This window comes from Mauremys mutica, chromosome 5 (assembly GCF_020497125.1).
Source record: "Mauremys mutica isolate MM-2020 ecotype Southern chromosome 5, ASM2049712v1, whole genome shotgun sequence".
NCBI lineage: Eukaryota > Metazoa > Chordata > Testudines > Geoemydidae > Mauremys > Mauremys mutica.
This window is the reverse complement of record NC_059076.1, coordinates 29494054-29512859: the sequence shown is the minus strand read 5'-3', so window position 1 is coordinate 29512859 and position 18806 is coordinate 29494054. Positions and strand designations below refer to the sequence as shown.

Here is an 18806-nt window from a genome sequence, read left to right as displayed (position 1 = left end):
CACATGCCTGTTTGCCTATGCTCATGAATTGGTAGGAAATGTATGGGGTGTTCTTTCACATTTTTTTTTAAAAGAAACATGTTCCCATTGGAATTCTCGCCCCCCCTCCCCCAAGTCATAAAATGTTTCAATGATTTGGGATTGTTTTAGGATTATTAAATTTACAAAATCTAATATTTAGGCCCAATTGGATGTGATAGTATCTCTCTAATTTTCCCCAAATGTCTTATAAATTAAAAGATATTGTACCCTCTGACCAATCCAAATGCATCACTGACCTTCAAAACATATATAAAAATCACCTTGATGAAGATTGCAAATTCAGAAATAGAAAAGATCTACAGTGTAAGGTCATTAAGTCCACCCTCCTGGTGTTCAATTGCATAAAACTAAACTGTTATACTTTCATTCCAGTTAACTTCCCCCCTTCCCCAACGAGGGGTTTGTCTGTGAGGGGAGAATTTTCAAAAGAGACAGAATGACTAGGTGCAGAAATCTCATTGTCACTCCATGGTATTCACACTACTGAAGTCATTTGAAAATTCTATCCTAAAACGTTAAACATTACCGAGGGATAGATACAGCTGAATGAAGTGTGAACCATTTTTATTCTTTAATTAACAGTAAGACATTATCAACGTTGCTATGCCCCAGTGTTCAAAAATCATGAATCCATTCTGTTCCCCATCCCCTCAGAGTGGACCAGAAAATCATGCAATTGTAGAAAATATATATTGCCAAGTAGGGGGAGGGATTGCCTTCTAGTTTTGGGGCCTTCAAAGAACACTTGGTTCACATTTTCAAGCATTTCTCATCATTAGAGCAGAACACTTTTTTTTTTAAATGAAAGATGTGGTTCTCAGGTAACCACAGAACTCCAGGATTTATGAAAAACAAAATATTGTGAAAACTGGAAACACTATAAACTGGCTAGTTATAGGTTCCCCTCTGTGCGATCTGCAGAAGATAATGATTTGTTACAGCCCCTCAGCTACAGAGCCTTGCCTTTTTACATCAAGCTGCAGTAGTTCATGCTTTTCACTCTGAAGGTCCCCAGTTCCACCCATGTTGTGCTGGGCAAGATGGTAGCTGCCACGACTGCATTATTCTCATTTGCAGGAGAAAACTGATATGAAGGTGAGGGCTGCCTTTTTGTACTCCCTCCCACCTTTCGAACACAAGAAATGTTAACACCTTCTGATATATTAGAATAAGCAACAAAATGAAAAAGCCCTATAGGAACTACTGCAGACTGTTCCCTCCCTACCCCCTAATTTTTACAGCAGGTGCTGCTTCTCGGTGCATACATTTGGTAATATAAATATGAAAAAAATAAGCAACCAAGGACATAGAAATAATGCAAATACTACTTTATGGGGCTATTTAGGATTGAATTCTCAAACAAATGTGAAGAACATCCATTTAATAAATAGCAGAACTTGCGAATATACAGAGATTCCAGTCAACTGCTTTGAAAATTGACCCTGGAGAAAATGCTGACCCACCTTGAAACAAAAACTCATTCAAAAATTAATGTCATTAATGAACATTTTAAAAGTAGAGCAATACTTTTGCAAAATTTCTGAGTCCTTGAATATTTCAAATGGGTAATTTTCAATGGGTGGACTTAACCATTCAATGTGCGTCAAAATCTGCTTTATTGACAATTTTTTTTAAAAGGGGAAGAAGGTAATTTGTTAAATAATACTGAGATTTCATCTCTCACCTAATCACACAGGAAACAGTAGTATAATATGATACTGATTTAAACAATGTGCATTCTGACTTAAAATCAAATTGCAGAAGTATTTGGGTTCAGCTTCCAGCAGCTAACTTGCATTATGGTGGACTAAACCAGAGCAAATGCTAAAAAAAAAATCTCTGTATCCCGGGATATGGGGTTAATTCAGTCTAGCAAAATAGCAAACTCTATGACCTTAGGAGCACCCTGTTGAGTCAATCTGATGCCAGATGGTGCTACTCTGTATGATGATGATGCGTAACTACTGCTGGGTCATATTAGCAGGTAGTTGTTAACTTCAACCATTATAAGGAGGGTAGGAGTATCCACCTGGGCAGAGAGAACGATGATGAAATCAAGCAGAAGCGAAAACTGGGGAGAAATTTAAGGTTATGTTTATTTTTCCTTTTTACTTTAATTTCCAATAAAGCCAAACCCCAGAAAAGGGGTAAATTTGGACTATATATAGTTTGTGCATATTCTGTTCAGAGCACGTGATTACACCCAGTATCTTTATTTCTTTAGATAATGTATTTAATTATAATACAGAAGTAGCTTCATTTTTTAATATTGCATAGAAAATAGAATCAGACTGTTAATGCATTTCAGAAAATGCAGGTTTTGTTAATCATGGCCACTTCTGCACAAAGTTAGCTAACATGAACGGTGAACGAGGCATTGTACAGATCTCCCTTTCTGGTTACGGTCCAGGCGAAGGCTAGTCCAAATGAGTTACTAAAGATTCCTCACAGTTCAATTCACTATACACCATTTTCTTCTATGAGCCCCCCAGACAGCCATTATGAAATTGGACCAACATTACCGCTGCTTTTACTGGTCAGGAGGAGAGAGCCCAAAAAGCAGCTATGTACTGCCCATATTGCCCAGGCATGGTACAACATTCTCCATTACAAGCCTGAATTTCATCAACCCAGTAAGAGAGACTGAAACACTTGTTCCTGAACCTGAGCCTTTTATGCTGCACCTCCCAATACTACTGCAAAGCTACCAAACCAACCAACTACAATTCTGCTGTTGGCAAGAAATACAAATTTGCTAGAAATCCCTTGCAAATGAAACCCAGCTGAAGTCTGGGTTTAAGCAGAATACCAGATGTCTCCTACACTGTGTGGCTTTGATAGGTTAAATTGAGCATAAGAAAGAGATGAAATATTTATGAAAATTAAATTTGTAGGATGCATGTCAGTAAGCCTGAGAAACACTTTTTCGAATGACAACAGGAAACCACATTTTTCACCCAAACAGGTTAGGTTATAGCACTCGTATTCACATGAGTCTCTGAAATGCTTATGTTTCATGCAAGCTGCTTAGCTTTTATTCAAACCATGCATTCCAGGAACAACTAATTCTAGTATATCAAGGATTTCTAAACTACATGCATAAATGAAATTTTATCCATTACTCCCCCCCACGCTTTTTTTTTTGCACAAAAATTTAGCATTTTTGGAGACTGGCACACAGTCAAAATCACGTAAGGTATTACTCACGCCGTGATACTGTACATTTGATATCCAGTATCAATGGAATGAAAAAAAGAACTACTGTACATTTAAGGGAACATCATTAGTTAAGCAGCTAATCTGATCAAAATTCATACACTTGACTTTCAGATGCTCTCTTCTTCAAATGTCATACAATTTTCATTAAGCGATGTCCTAAAAATACCCATGAAACCAAAAGAGAATTTTGGGAATGGGTACAATGACAAAAATACAACATTAATTTAAATAAAATCTGGGACTAAGTGGCTTAGAGGATTGATAATTGCACATAGACCTTTTTAACTTTAGAGCACCTTTTCAAAGATCAGTAATTTACCACCCAATTGCTTAATGATGGCCTATTTGAGATGACCATGATGGCATCAGTCAATTTCCCAATAGAAAATGTTCACATCAAAGGCCAACAGAACAACTGGCAGTTCTATACGGTCTGAGTCCTGCCTATCTCAGCACACCCTCTCTACCTATGCTAAGTGTTGTCAGTGAAGATGAACAACAGCTCATCTATTAATGGCCCAGATTCAAACTCTTTCAGGCATTCTTGCCAGAAGATCTTCAGCGATGCAATTCACTTCCCCTACTATTGGACTGACAGCTCAGAATTGTTGACCTTCATTGTATGCTGGTTATTTCTTCACTCAGATACACTGTATGTGCTTGAGTTCTGGCTTAACTGAATTAAATATCCACAAAGATTAACTCCCCAAGCATAATATCAGATGATGTTATCTGTGTGGAGTAAATTTTTGTGGATATTTAGCAATCTGTTATTTTGAGAAATTTGCTTGGTATAAATGTCCAGGTGCTTAGAGAATGGACAACGGGTGCAGTTTTATTAATAAAAGAAATAAGATATGAAATTAAGCAAAAACCAAGGATTGAAAGGGGGAATGTACACAGAACTCACTTCTAAGTGGTCCTTTATATCTAAAGGCACACTACGCGGGCAGTGTGGGTAAATGTGCACTGACACTGCTAATATTATACCTATTTTGTGGATTAACAGAGGGCCGCAGTTTCCAGGGCTGTCAATCCAGTACTTTTCACAAAAAAATTAACAGGCCCCTGACCTCAGTGAACTAGAAATACATAAAAATCAAACCTTTCCCACTGAAACTGTAACAACACGTGTACTGTGAAAACTCCTTCCATTGATTTTACTGTGTACCTGGCCATTAGGTGAACCTGGCCAATGGAACAAATACACAGTTCTCTCCCCAAAGACGTCAAATATTTATATCAAGAAACAGCAGGCAACATACTCTGTATTTTCCCAATCTCTTTCAAAAGAAAGGTACAAATTGTTTAATTCTCTTTTGATGTAATGTTTATGTAGTAAGAACAGGATGCATTTATTCTGCAACACCAATAGGGTGTCAGGATTCAGTACAGGAAGACTAATATGCATTCATACTGCACATTTTCCGTTCTATTTGCATTAACATTTTGTGGTTGAGGCAACAGTGTAATAAATTGCTGATACATCATCAGGGCTATTCTCGTGATATCAAACTAGCTCCACGGTCCTACTAATATGCCACAGCAATCAAAATGACGCTTTGTAGTATGCAACACTGAAGAAGCCAGCAAGCAAACTCATTTGGTTTCTTTCCCCAAAGACAGGATGCTCTTGATAAGCAGCTTCAAAATAAAAACACAATAAAAAAGGTCTTACAATAGAATATCCAAATACTGTGGTTAGAAATGAGCACCAAATAATAGGCATTACATTCATCAGCTTAATTAATGTATTTCATACTAGCCATATCAAATTATTTAGTCTTAATATCAAAATTTGCAAGTGCAAATAATGTGAATATTTTCATTGTAAAAATGAAAAAAAACCCCACATGTATGCCTTTGTATAATCTGCAGTGAACTGTTTTCAGGATAACACCTATATTTAATATAATGAAGAAAGCAAAAAAGAAAGAGTTGAGATGCAAAAATTTTGCCATTTCCCTCCTAGGTGAAGTGCAGTGGAGATCACATTTCGAGCATCTGTGATGCTCACCACAAGTTGCTTTTACTGCCGATTAATAGCTGGAGATTAATAGCTGGGAATGCCACATAATAGCTGTAGTATAAAACTCTTAAACACACAACCATGCTTATGTATTTAACAGCTGTGTCAGCCTTAACTGTTGAAACTTCCAGTATATTTTGCCATATGGTAACCAGGATCATTTTACACTTTAAAATTATTACTTTAAATGCATGTCATATAAATATACTGCATATCTACTTCTAAAGCAATATATTCTAGGGACCAATTATCCTCATGTTCCTTGATTCATCCTTCAGCTTTCAGGTTACTGAACAAAGTTGACTTGTGTATCATGACTAAGAGTTTCTGGGTTTTCAGCTGGGGAGTTTTAAAATACACTGGCTATGAGCACTTATTACAGTTTGGGAGGAGGAGGTCTGGAACTTTGCCAGACAACAGCTAGGCCAGCAGGTGAACATGAGTTTTTTGGATCAGACTGAAGTATGGTACTCCCTGCTAAACCCCTCGGGCAGTGAACTGCATGACAAGTAATTATACCAAGGAATTTTGTTGCATCAGGTTTATATATTCACCAGATTGCTATTGTAATTAACAACTGGTTCCTTACTCAAAATCTCTGTAGCATTAACACACATGCAGTAGAGAATGTTCCGTCCTAAAGGTGGTCCCCTTCAGACCACAGGGATAAGTCTACCAGCAGGAAGCAATGCAGGGGTAAAGCTTGGACTGCTGGTGCCTACAACATACTTGTCTCCTGGACTTTAATCCCACACTTTTCACAAACACTACATTCATTTTAATTCATTTTTAAAAGCAACCCCCCACCAATTTCTCCATGGCTTCCAGATAATGATTCAGGACCAGAGTGGTGTATCCTGCATGCCCATGCAGTGAAGTAAGGCACTCCTTTATGCCCCTGTGCTGACTACCATCATCACAGTATCAGCATGGATGAAAACAGCCTTTGCTGAGCCACAATTCTCCCCACACTCCACCTAAGCGGGCATGGGAGTGGTTAGAGCCTGGGCTCCACTCCCACAGTGTGCTGGGGGCGGGGAGGGTGTCGTACACTGTGCCAGGTACCGGAGTGATGCAAGGTACATCATCCTCTGGACCGGAGAGAAAACCACAAGGCGGCCTGCAACTCCTCAGTCACAATCAGCTTTTTAGTCTGTTCCTGGGTCACTTCAACTACGCATTGCCTCCCGTACGTGGGGTTTGTGACAAAGTGACTCTTTAGCCCATAACATATCTTTATAACTCAGTCTGCTCTGCAGTTATTTCTTACTACAGCTTTTTTCTTTCTATAATAATGAGCGGGGCTTTGTTGGAGTTATTGGGTGGCCTGCACTTTTCCTAAAAGACTAAGCTGTTTCAAGGAGAAGACTTGTCATCATTTTTCCTTTTACAGCACAACCCTTTACTTCCCTTCATACAGCTCAGTCAGCATTTTCTCTTCTTGGTGTCCAATTAGACCAGCTGTGCACTCGTTTTACATTCTTGAATTTTCAACCACCAAATGCATTTCCTAAGCCTCTTTCTGAAAAGTGAAAAATTCTTGCCAAAGCAGACTCCTGAGGTTTAAACGTCCTCTCAAATATTTCTATGAAAGATTTTTCTGAAAAATTTAAATGGTAAGTAGCACACAGTACAAATTCCAGAAAATAAGTTTGGCAATTTGAGTTGATGAGCCGCTTTGCTCTCCAATTCAAGATGGCCTTTTGTCCCTCTATAGCAAACTAAGTAAGTAACTAAGTAAGCAAGCAAGCAAGCAAGCAAGCCCAATGGGACAAAGTCTGCTATTAGATTCATGGCACAACTGCTTCTGAAATTAGCAAAAGTGGGCAAAATTTGGCCCCAAATCAGACTAGCTTCCTAATATTGACACCTATTAGAGTACCGAATAATCTTCCAAGGGAAGCAGTGTGAAAGCACCATCTCCTGAGATTTTTGAATTAGATTGGACCAAACCTCAGGAAATACCTGACAGGGAAGAACTCTGCACCATCTAGATGCAGAATTGTTTTTTACTTAGGCTACGTGTATGCTGCAAGTGGAGGTGTGGCTGCAGCTCACACAAGCATACTCTCATGCTAGTGTTATTTAGCTAGCGCAGCTAAAAATACCAGTGAAGAAATGGCAGCACAGGCTTCTGCACAGGCTCTGCAAGTCGAATCAGAACTCTGGGTACACACTCATGTTACCAGCCCATGCCAGGGTCCATGCAGCCAGGTCTTCACTAATATTGTTAGCCCACCAGGTAAATTAAAGCTAGTGATGCCTATGAGAGCTGCAATCACCCTTTCATCTGAAATGTAGAGCTACTTTTAGATTGTTCTGTGATTGTACAGTGCCTAGCACAACAGGTCCCTGATGCAAGACCGGAGCTACTGCAATACAAAATAAAAGTATAATCTTTATTGTAGATGCCCTACTTCTATACACTTCTTTAAAGTATATTTCCCCATAAACTATCCTGAGGTTGTATTTTTCACAACTTCAGTTGTCAACTAGCGTGTCATCTTTTCAATTTATTAAAGATCTGGGGACAGATCCCAGCCCACAGAACAGACCCTTTTCATTGCTGCAGTAGTCTCTGCTTCCATATTTAAAGGCAGAGGGCAAATTTTCACTCCTGGGAGCCTGAAGGTAAACTCTTAAATCCATATTTAGACACCTAAATAGAAATCAGCTGATTTTCAAAGAGGAAAAACAGCTCTCATTGACTATGTGGGTGCTCAAGCACAGTTGAAAATAAGATCACTTGTCCAGGTGACTACATTTCTATTAAGGAGCCTAACTTACAGGCACCCAAGTACGAATATTTTGGGCAGAGACAGTACAATATTTAAATAATAAAAAGACGCCGCAATACAGTCTAAACCTTGGTTGCACAAGTGTACAAGCAATAAAGAGAGGAGGAAGGCATTGCAACACACAAGAAGATGGCCCCAGGCCATCACAATATGCAAGAAGGTGCCAGCACCTATGCTATATGAAGGAGAGTATGCACCAAGGTCTAACCGAGGCATGGCTTGTTGGACCATTAAATAGGTTTGTGGTTAGAAGTTGAGTAGGTGAGTGAACTTGCTGTAATGAGCATGAGCACTGACTGATAAAGATACCTGAGGGTATCATGCTGCTCTTGCTCAGAGGAAAGGTAACAGCCAACAGTCCTCCAAAAAACAACCTGGCCTGAGACAACAAGATGCCCCAAGCTAAGCATGCTGCTGGTTACTTGTCACTACAAACATTGTGTAGGCATCACCAGTCGAGACAGGATTTGACTCTTATCTGGCAAGATGTGGAGACAATGTTCCAAATGTAACACACAGATTCCTAAATAGTTGTGTTTGTGATATGGTATGAGGTGGTCTTCTGCCAACACATTGAATCATAGGACTGCAAGGAACCTCGACAGGTCTACTAGTCCAGTCCCCTGCACTCATGGCAGGATTAAATATTATCTAGACCATCCACGACAGGTGTTTGTGTAACCTGCCTCAAAAATCTCCAATGATGGAGATTCCACAACGTCCCTAGGCAATTTATTCCAGTGCTTAACCACCCTGACAGTTAGGAAGATATTTTCTAATGTCCAAGCTAAACCACCCTTGCTGAAATTTAAGTCCATTGTAATTATGCTGTCGATAAGGTGAATAGTTCTAGATTTTTATTTTCTTTTTGATTCATTTTTATCCATTTGAAATGCTCTAATAAGACAAGCAAACTGGGACTCTTATGGCTGAAAAATGGTGTGCATATCTTTCACCAATCCACTGCAAGTTTCCTCTATTAATCTGTCCATGCCCCTACAGATGCCTGTATCTCAGAATATGTGTCTTCCTTGAGGGTCTACCAAACCGTTAAGATTCTGTGTGTCTTTTATAAAAAGGCCAAGGATCTGGCCCTGAAATATGGTCCATGTATCCAAAAACTATTAGAGGTTGCTTCAGCAAAGTTAAATGCTTTTTTTTTTTTGACAAAACTCCTATACTTTTTGGGTAACCCAAGAACCCTTTCTTTTCCCAAGAGTTCATCAGAGATAAAGAATAAGGGCAGTTTGCATTTGTTTCCCCAAACTTTAAAAGTAATTGAGGAAAAATAAAATGTCAGAAACAAGCTCACTCAGGTTCCATATCGGGCTGAACAGTTTTAACGCAGTGCTTTTAACCAAGATACATAACTGGATTTTGAAGCTTCACCCTAACTTTGCAAGATTTACTCAATTACTACACACAGTTTTAAGAAGTAAGATGGCTTCTATGCTTCATAAATAGCTTCCCCAATATAAACTGGAGATGGGTCCAAATCACTAAGTTAAGAACCATATTTCAAGATAGTTGTCAATAGGGAAGGCGGGACATTGAGCTGAACTTCACCATAGTTCAGGGTGTTGGGATCCAAAGTTTTATTTTGGCTCAGTGCACAGAGCAGACTCAGGAAGTTAATTTTCTCCTACCGATACTACCTTCCTACCACACATTAAATCTTTGAGAGCAAATTGACTATACAAAGGTACTACTGCTGTTTCTTCTGGCTATTAGATTTAACTGTATCATGTCCTATTAGGGAGCCAGAGTAAGATTCCCTAAAGCACCAAAAAAAAAAATAATCCCCCAAAACAAACCACATGTCCAGTACTGAAGGATTGTAGGTGAGTCACAGAAAGTTTAAATGTTTAATAAACAGAAATGACAAATATATGGGGAGAGAGAAAAACCTTCCTTGTTGTGAATATTTATTTTTCTTTTTAGATGCGATAGTCCGCTTGCTAGCTAACTGCCACATGGTGAAAAGAACCAACCAAAGGAAAAGGACCAAGACTATTTCATAAAATTATTTGCCATCTTTTCTGAAAGCATACTACTTCAAAAAAAGTCTCTGAAAGATGGCACATTTATAAGGAACGACAGTATGTGTATAAAGCAAATTACTTTAAGCACATTTATCTGCTATTAAAAAAAACATTTTCTCAATTATTGCACTTGCTTTCATACAGTGGTATTGTAAACATGTGAATTTCATGTAGCTTCCTTATCACACTCTCGACAAGGTATAATGCTACTGTGTCTCTGCTGTCAGTCATTCACAATTCTTCCTTATTACAACCTCTGCTTATTGGGCTTTCTGACTGGTAAATACTGCACTATTATAATTAGCCATATTCTTCATTTTTGCCTTTTAAAAGTAAAGTATAAAATCTATCAGTCCATATTATTGAAGAAGCAAAATATGTTTCCTAATCCTTGTTTATTGATAAATCCTTAAAACGAGTGACGTTAAGGAACAGCCTCTTAACATTATGAAATGTTCAAAGATAAAACTATATAACTGTAATTAGTAATCTTTACCTATTTCAATTTAATGCATTTGTTAAAAAAAATCTTTGTTTCTACCTGAGCAACACATTTCTCAAATATTGCATCAAAACTCTAATAGAAAACATCACTTGGAGCTGATATGTACTGCATCCCTAAACATGTTGGTTGATTCTACAAACTGTGTCTATTGAGAGCATCAATTGCATATTCAGGTCTAAATCAGATTAGAAAGTAATTTAGACAATTGCAGTCTCAATAAAAAACTTCTATTCTATCTCTCTGTAACTACCCTTTGAAATTCTGTTTCCAATTCAGACATACTACTTATATATGCCATACAGGCAGTCAAAATACTGTACTTTCACAGACTGCACTGTGGTTTGGAAATTCTTAAGCTGCGATTCTCCATGCTAAACTTTTCCTTTCATAATAAAATTGAACAGTTAGCTGTTATCTTTCAGCTCACCACCCTGTCATAATTACATTGCCGAACACTTTTTCTTCTTACCCTTGGTGTGCATGGAGAGTAGCATGATCAAGGAAATGTGAAGCTGCCAGTTTGATTCTTCCAGCCAACCCATTGCTGCGGGAGAGTAGGGATTATGATTCGCCTGTGTTCTTCTGTTTCTTTTGCTTTTCTTATTTCACTGTGCTTCGCCTCTGTCAGATCCTCCGACAAGTCTGCCAGCAAGCCTGAGAGGATAATGTGAAAGACAAGCCTGTTACAAACTGGTTCTGTCACCACATAGACCTCAACTGATCACCTCGTGGGGAGGACAACAAAAGGGCAGCAAGGATCCCAAGCTGGAGTGGATTCCTGAGACAGGAGCATGGATTGACTGCCCACACAGGGATTTGTGTAAACTTGGAAGCTGCAGCCGGAGTCTTTAACTCCCTCTTTACTTTACACATACAAAAAACAAAGCCCTGAAAATTCATATGAAGTTTGTATTGCATTTTTCAACGAGATGTAAGCAAACCCCTCTTGTCAACTACTTATAAACTGTTTGTTTTATAAACTGAGTGCTGCCTTTGGCTTTTGTTTTTGAAGTCACACCAGCGTTTTCCTATGCACTTCCAATATTAAGAGAGAAATAAGGATTGCTCTGAAGCAATAACAGAAGACAGCTAAGAGAGATAAGAAATATAGAATGTCTGTGTCTGCACACTGTGTCATTCAAAATGAAGTTTTATTACCCCATCCCCATGAACAGTGATTTATTGGAAAATTGCAATAAACAGATTTTTTTAAAGGTCAGTGGATTTCTCATGTAACTGGACTCCTTTAAATTTATATAAATCACATGAAACTACTGTAAGTATATTAATGAATTAGAAATGCATACAGATTTCATTAAATCTCTCAACTGTGTGCCATTGGTCACAGTTGCAATACACACTTTTTTGTATTCTGCTAGAGGCTACTCTATGTGTCAGAGTTCTAAATTACTGCTTTCTCCATTTTTATACAGATAAATATTTATTTCAGTTTGTTTGTTTATTTATTTATACACAACTGAAGTCCTGGGGACAGATCCTTCACTAATATAAATTGATATAGCTCCAACTGACAGATTACACCCGCTAACGATCTGCTGCCTGCTTTTGGTAAATGGAAACAGGAAGCAGATGTACGAACAATATTACGGTATCAATATTAAAAGTTTGCGATCTTCACTTCTGAATAAAATTCAATAAAAACACTAAGTCCTGAAAAGGGAATGTAACAGGACCTCACTAATCCACATAGAACAAAATTAATTGATGGTTTGTCACCATCTCTGAGCAAAGATTTAACAGCTGAATACTTTAGTGAGGACTCACATTGGTCATATATATTTACAAATATACTACAGTATTGTACAATTACTAGTACATATTGATGTATTATCATTAATAATTAAAATACAGTATAATTGTCTAAATAAATGAGCAAAGTACATTTTATGATGCATTAGTCTTGCTTTTTTATAGTCTTTGTTCCCTTAAGACCTGATACTGCCCCACTGAAATCAATGGGAGGTTTCCGATGGATCTCGAAGGGCTAAATCCTGTCACCCATACTTGAATAGTACCTTAACTCTACAAGTCATCCCATTACAGCTCTTCAAATAAGGGACCATCTTTTGGTTATATTTTTGTACATCACCTGGCAAAATGGAACCTAGATCCGTGACTGGGGCCCCTAGGTACTACCACTATACAAATAAAAAATCAACAACAACAGTGCAATAAACGCGACTCAGTGCGAGTAAGACTAATCTGGCCCACTGCTGGCAGAAAAGACCCTTGCTGGCCAAGTAAAAAAATCGAGTAATAATACTGTCTGCCTCCCAGACTTCAGCGTGAATTAGTGAGATTCTACTGCATTGTATTTACTTTTTCTTTCCTTATTTTTTTTTAATTCTTTAGTGACTAACTACATTATACCAAATACACTAACAGGTCATTCCGGCCATTCCCATCATTTTCCTTCATATAGAATTGGAAAGTATAGAAATAAAGAAACATGTATGTTCCCAGCCTCATCACTGTCTGTTCTGAGATTTGCTGTATATTTTACACCATTTTTCATGGGAAAAACATGATCCTATCTCCTACTTTATTTTTAATATGTGTGTTTTGCTTCAAAGGCATCTTTAAAGTTTCTCTCCAGAGTTCACATATAAAGCACCAGTGAAGCTTGGAATAATGGTTCAACTACTGACTTTTAAGCTTGTTTCTTTTACAAAAAAACAAACAAACAAACAAACAAACTCACTCACTCATGAACATACCATATCCTTCACCAAAAGTCTACAGAACAGTCCAGTCAAAACAGTGAGCGCCCGGATGAAACGGGAGATCCAAGTTCAAGATTTCAACTGGTACACCACCCCATAAAGGGAGTGACTTGAGCTGTTCTGTATCAACCTCTTGGGCTAGAAGTGTCGAGGAGCTGCAGAGGGGTGTTGAACGTGGGTATTTGGGGGGGGAGGGGAGGTTGGTTAATAGCACAGTCACCGTGATATAAGTTTTTGTGAGTGAAGAGGACGTCAAGAAGGGAGGGGGGAAATGGAGGATGGGAACTATGATACTACACTGTCATTAGCAATAAATGCTCCAAATGCAGCCATGTCAGTCTTAGAAGTATAGCTGTGAATTTGAAAGACAGCTATCAAACGGGGACAAGCTAATCTGAATACTTTAGAAAGCCAAGGGGGACACATTTTGCCCCCATCGCCACTAACATCAAAAGGAGTTCCACATGCAGACTAAAGGGAGCATGTGTCCCTAAGATCAATGTTTAAGTCATGTTGGCATCCAGGTATAGATATCAACTCCCAGGGCTGCACTAGGAGAGGATTCTTGGACTCCCGAGCTATGGTTGAAGCAATCTTAGATGAAACAGCCAGGCTGCGCCACAGATGGGGTTGCAGTGGCCAGCTGAGCGCTACTGGAAACCTGTTGGGATGGGCTCAAAGGTAGCTGGACTGCCTGACTGAGCAACAAGATCAAAGATGGAGAAATAAGGAAAATACAAAAGTTCAGAGAGGTGGAGGGCTATGATAAAAAGCCTGCCTGGGAGACCCCCCCCAAAATTCTGATGTCTCCAAGCACCATTAAGCACTAATCAACTCTTGGCAATCCCCTTTAAAATTAAAAATTATAGAGGTTTTAGTTTATCATCAGGGAAAGATGGATTCCTTTTGTGGCTAAAACACAGGGGCGGGGAGCCAGTAGATCTCTCTATCTAAATTAGGCATTGCTAGAGTATCCATCATGTGAGTTATATTCCTGACTCTGGTACCGACTTACCCTGTGGCCATAAGTATCTAGGTAAGTGGCTCCAATCTGTGAAATATGAATAATATCATATAATACAGAGGGAAGTTATGATAGTTGAGCTGAGGAACACAGATGGGGGAGGTCTCTGTTGGATGTTTGCTCTTTCAGAATATTGGCTATCAGCAGTAGTTCAGGAGGCTGTTTGTTTAATTGTATATTTTTAATGAGTGTCAAGGATGCTCTTTTTGGTAGTAGAGTGCAAATCAAAATGAATACAGTAATAAATTACAATAATTACAGGATTTATAGAAAACAGGAGTACTTGTGGCACCTTAAAGACTAACAAATTTATTGTAGCATGAGCTTTCGTGAGCTAAAGCTCACTTCTTCGGATGCATAGAATGGAACATGAAAAGGTGGAAGTATGCATACCAACAGGCAGAGTCAAATCAATTGAGATGAGCTATCGTTAGCAGGAGGAAAAAAAAAAACTTTTTGAAGTGATAATTAAGATGGCCCATAGAAGGTGTGAGGAGAACTTAACATAGGGAAATAGATTCAATTGGTGTAATGGCTTGTAGAATGTGGAGTTAGAGAGTTGTCTGGCAGCCTCTTGTTCATATTCCGACCTATTCATGATGACGACAGCACCTCCTTTGTCAGCCTGTTTGATTATGATGTCAGAGTTGTTCTTGAGGTTGTTGATGGCATTGTGTTCAGCACGGCTTAGACAAGTGATGTTGCTTCCACAATTTCAGCCCGTGCACGGTGACGGAAGCAATCTATGTAGAAGTCTAGTCTGTTGCATCCCTCACTCTCACAGATCTTGTACCAACGTGATATATGCCATCATGTGCCAGCAATGCCCCTCTGCCATGTACATTGGCCAAACCGGACAGTCTCTACGCAAAAGAATAAATGGACACAAATCTGACATCAGGAATCATAACATTCAAAAACCAGTGGGAGAACACTTCAACCTTCCTAACCACTCAGTGACAGACTTGAAGGTGGCAATTTTGCAACAAAAAAACTTCAAAAACAGACTCCAAAGAGAGACTGCTGAACTTGAATTAATATGCAAACTAGATACCATTAACTGTGGTCTAAATAAAGACTGGGAATGGTTGGGTCATTACACCAATTGAATCTATTTCCCTATGTTAAGTTCTCCTCACACCTTCTATGGGCCATCTTAATTATCACTTCAAAAAGTTTTTTTTTTTTTCCTCCTGCTAACGATAGCTCATCTCAATTGATTTGACTCTGCCTGTTGGTATGCATACTTCCACCTTTTCATGTTCTCTGTATGTATAAATATCTCCTGTCTGTGTGTTCCATTCTATGCATCCGAAGAAGTGAGCTTTAGCTCACGAAAGCTCATGCTACAATAAATTTGTTAGTCTTTAAGGTGCCACAAGTACTCCTGTTTTTTTTGCGGATACAGACTAACACGGCTGCTACTCTGAAACCTGTCAGGATTTATAGACAGACTCTAGAGTTTATGGATCTTCCATTCAGTACCAGAGATTTAACTGGCATTACACACTTATCCATTGTACAACATACAAGCAAGAAAAAGCCCTGCAAAATGCTGTGTGGGTGGGGTCATTATATATCCAAGAATGGAAAGAAACTTTTTAAGATATCACAAATGTGGAAAAAATCTCAATTATTTCCACAGCTTGGAGAATGACATCATTGTTTCCATAGTTGTTAATGTTATCAATGGTCTAACTCAAGCTTTTATTTCTTTACTGCTAATTATCCTATTATGTATACATTTTCTTATTTTTAAAAAGCCCTTTACCCATAAAGTAAAATTCCTTTCTAAGTGAAATGTGTCACAGTTGCAACATTTCATTGAAAGAGACAGGAAAACAGTTTTTCCCCTTCCCAGCTTAAGAAAACAACCAAGTAACTAAACCAGAGTAACCAAGCAACATCCACATAACTAGACAGACACCAATCCCTACATTAAACTTGGGTTCTTGTTTTGTTTCTTTTAGACAAAGACTGGCAGTGAATTTTTGAAAATAATTTTATTTCGTTATTTATATTGAGGTACCCCCTAGAAACTCCAGTCATGGACCAGGATCCCATTGTGCTAGGCTCTGTCCAAACACAGAACAAGAAGATGGTCCAAGCTCCAAAATAGCTTACAACCTAAGTAATGGGCCCCCCTAACTGCTATGTTAAAATTCTATCAGAACAGCATAAACAGACTTGAAAAATACTTTAAGACGTCAACTATTTACAGTGTATTAGCAGTGGAGCTCAGAGTCCCTGGTGATAGGTGTGGTGTAGGTATCTAGCCAGTTAACTACACAGGTGTTAGCAGTGGACAGAATTTTCATCATAATTTGAAGAAGAGAAAAAAAAGGGTAACTGAGCAGAATTTGTTTTGCCAGATGGTGTGTTTAACTCCTGAGCAATCTTAACATTTTTATTTTATTTTATTTTTTAAAATTCAAACAACAAAAGTTGTGAAGCATTAAACAATTTCTGAAGGGATTTGGAGAGTTTAAGAAAAATCCCACAATAGAAGTGGGTTTGACATGTTTCCCCAAGTTTCTTTTCATCCCACTCCATTCCCAACTTGCAGCATTCCACATCATTAGACATCAGCAACTCAAAGAAGAGAAGCTCATTTCAGCCACTCAGTGAAAAGACTATCACTTTGTTACAAATAAACAATCCCCATCCCCCCACTTATTTGAATGAGCGGTATAGTATTCTGAGCACGTATTCCTTTGGCTTTCAGAGCTCTGCCAAGGTTCCCCCTCCTTCCCCCACCCCCGCCCCCCTGTACAGAAAGAGGTAAAAGGAGAGAAGGGAGAAAATCCCATAACTTGTCCAAAGCATGCAGAGGATGATTTGTGTTCTCACTTACAGAGTATGACTGTCACTGATGATCTGCTTTCAGGCCTAGATTACATGTGATAAGGGCTGACCTTATTTGAGTATTCACACATTATGCACTCATGGAGAGCAAGCTGGACACAAAAGTCCCTCACATGTTCTGGGCATCAATCAAGCTCACAGCATGGAAGCTGCCAAACTTTTCTTCCATTTAACTCAGGAGAGGAAAGGCTAGTTCAAGACAGACTTAATAAAGTTTAAAGCTGTGCCACAGTATATTTGGGGTCCATTGTCTTCTAAAAGTGAGCTTTTTGACAAATTCTCAGCAGTTACCACTGACAACAACTTGTCTTTAACAATTTTTTTTTGCGGGGGAGGGGAGAGAGAAGACAGGGAACAAATGCAGAGCCAGATTCTTAAAAAACAAAAAACCTCTTATTTCCAGCTGTTTACAAACAACTAAATTATTGCTTAATGTGTGAATATATTTTTCATTACCTAGGATTTTCATCCCATATTTGTAACCTTTTCCTGAAAACTAGTGCATGCTTCAGGGAAAGACTGGATCATGATCATAGCCAATTTTAACACTAAAACCTTTTATTGCAGGAAGATTGACACCTAACACAACACATTTTCTGTTTGCACCAGGACTACAAAAATGTTTTATCAACCCTCACTTTGAGTACTCACATTCAGCTTAAAACCAACGATACACAAACAGTAGGCAATAGGGTGCACACGGCAGAAGGAAATGTGTGTGTATTTATAGAATGCACACATCAGCAGGGCTCAAAGTGCGTCTAAATAGGCCAGAAAGCCATTCCAGTACTTCTGTCATGGCCACAATCAGTTCTACAGAATTTAAGCTTTCACTTAAAAAAAACTAAGCCTCTTGGCCCCTATACACGGTTCATTTCCAGAGTTTACAGGCAATGTGAAATAATAGCTTAATGAGAATATGTGAACTGCTCTGCCCATCACATATTGTTAACTCTGGAGTCTAATTATGATAATGGGTCAATATTGTTTTCTCTTCCTTTGCAAATAATTTTAATAACAACCTACAGCTAATGAGCTTTTCTGGCATGGCTGGAAATAATGTAAATTAGAAATGAAGAAACTTATCCCCTAGAGTTACTGCTGGATTGTTCCATACAGTATATTTTCCCGTGCTTTCTCCAGTCTATCTTAGATGTCCTGCATTATGCAGCCTCCACTACTTCCCTTGGGAGACTCGTCCACAGCCTGACAGATCTCATTATGAGGCGTTTTTTCTGTCTTTTCCAGGTGAATCTTTTCTTAATTAAATCCCATTACCTCCCAGTTATACAAAGTAAGAATGGTACGAGGAGGGGACCATAGGGGGTGGGGGGAGAGCAAGCCACCAAAAGAAGTCAACAGACCACTATGGTATACACCCCAAGAAGTGCACAGAGGGAGGTAGCTATCAGGTACAAGGATACACAGTAGCCTCCAAAGAAGATAGAGAATGAAAAAAAGAGGACAGCCTCCAACTAGAGGAGGAGCAGGAAGGTAAATGAGGAGCAAATGGATATCAAGATAGAGTTCCAACAGAC

The 18806-nt window shown here is 38.7% G+C and overlaps 1 protein-coding gene across 12 annotated transcripts in view; it reads right to left on the bottom strand.

The window, feature by feature from the left end:
- BMPR1B (bone morphogenetic protein receptor type 1B) overlaps nucleotides 1-18806 on the bottom strand; it is a 375661-nt gene that overhangs the window by 97119 nt on the left and 259736 nt on the right. For all 12 annotated transcript variants that reach the window (XM_045018526.1, XM_045018531.1, XM_045018523.1 and 9 more), the window contains one exon: nucleotides 11105-11289. In XM_045018526.1, coding sequence (XP_044874461.1) covers nucleotides 11105-11177 — 73 coding nt within the window. In that variant the 5' untranslated portion in view covers nucleotides 11178-11289. The remainder of the gene's footprint in view (nucleotides 1-11104; nucleotides 11290-18806) is intronic.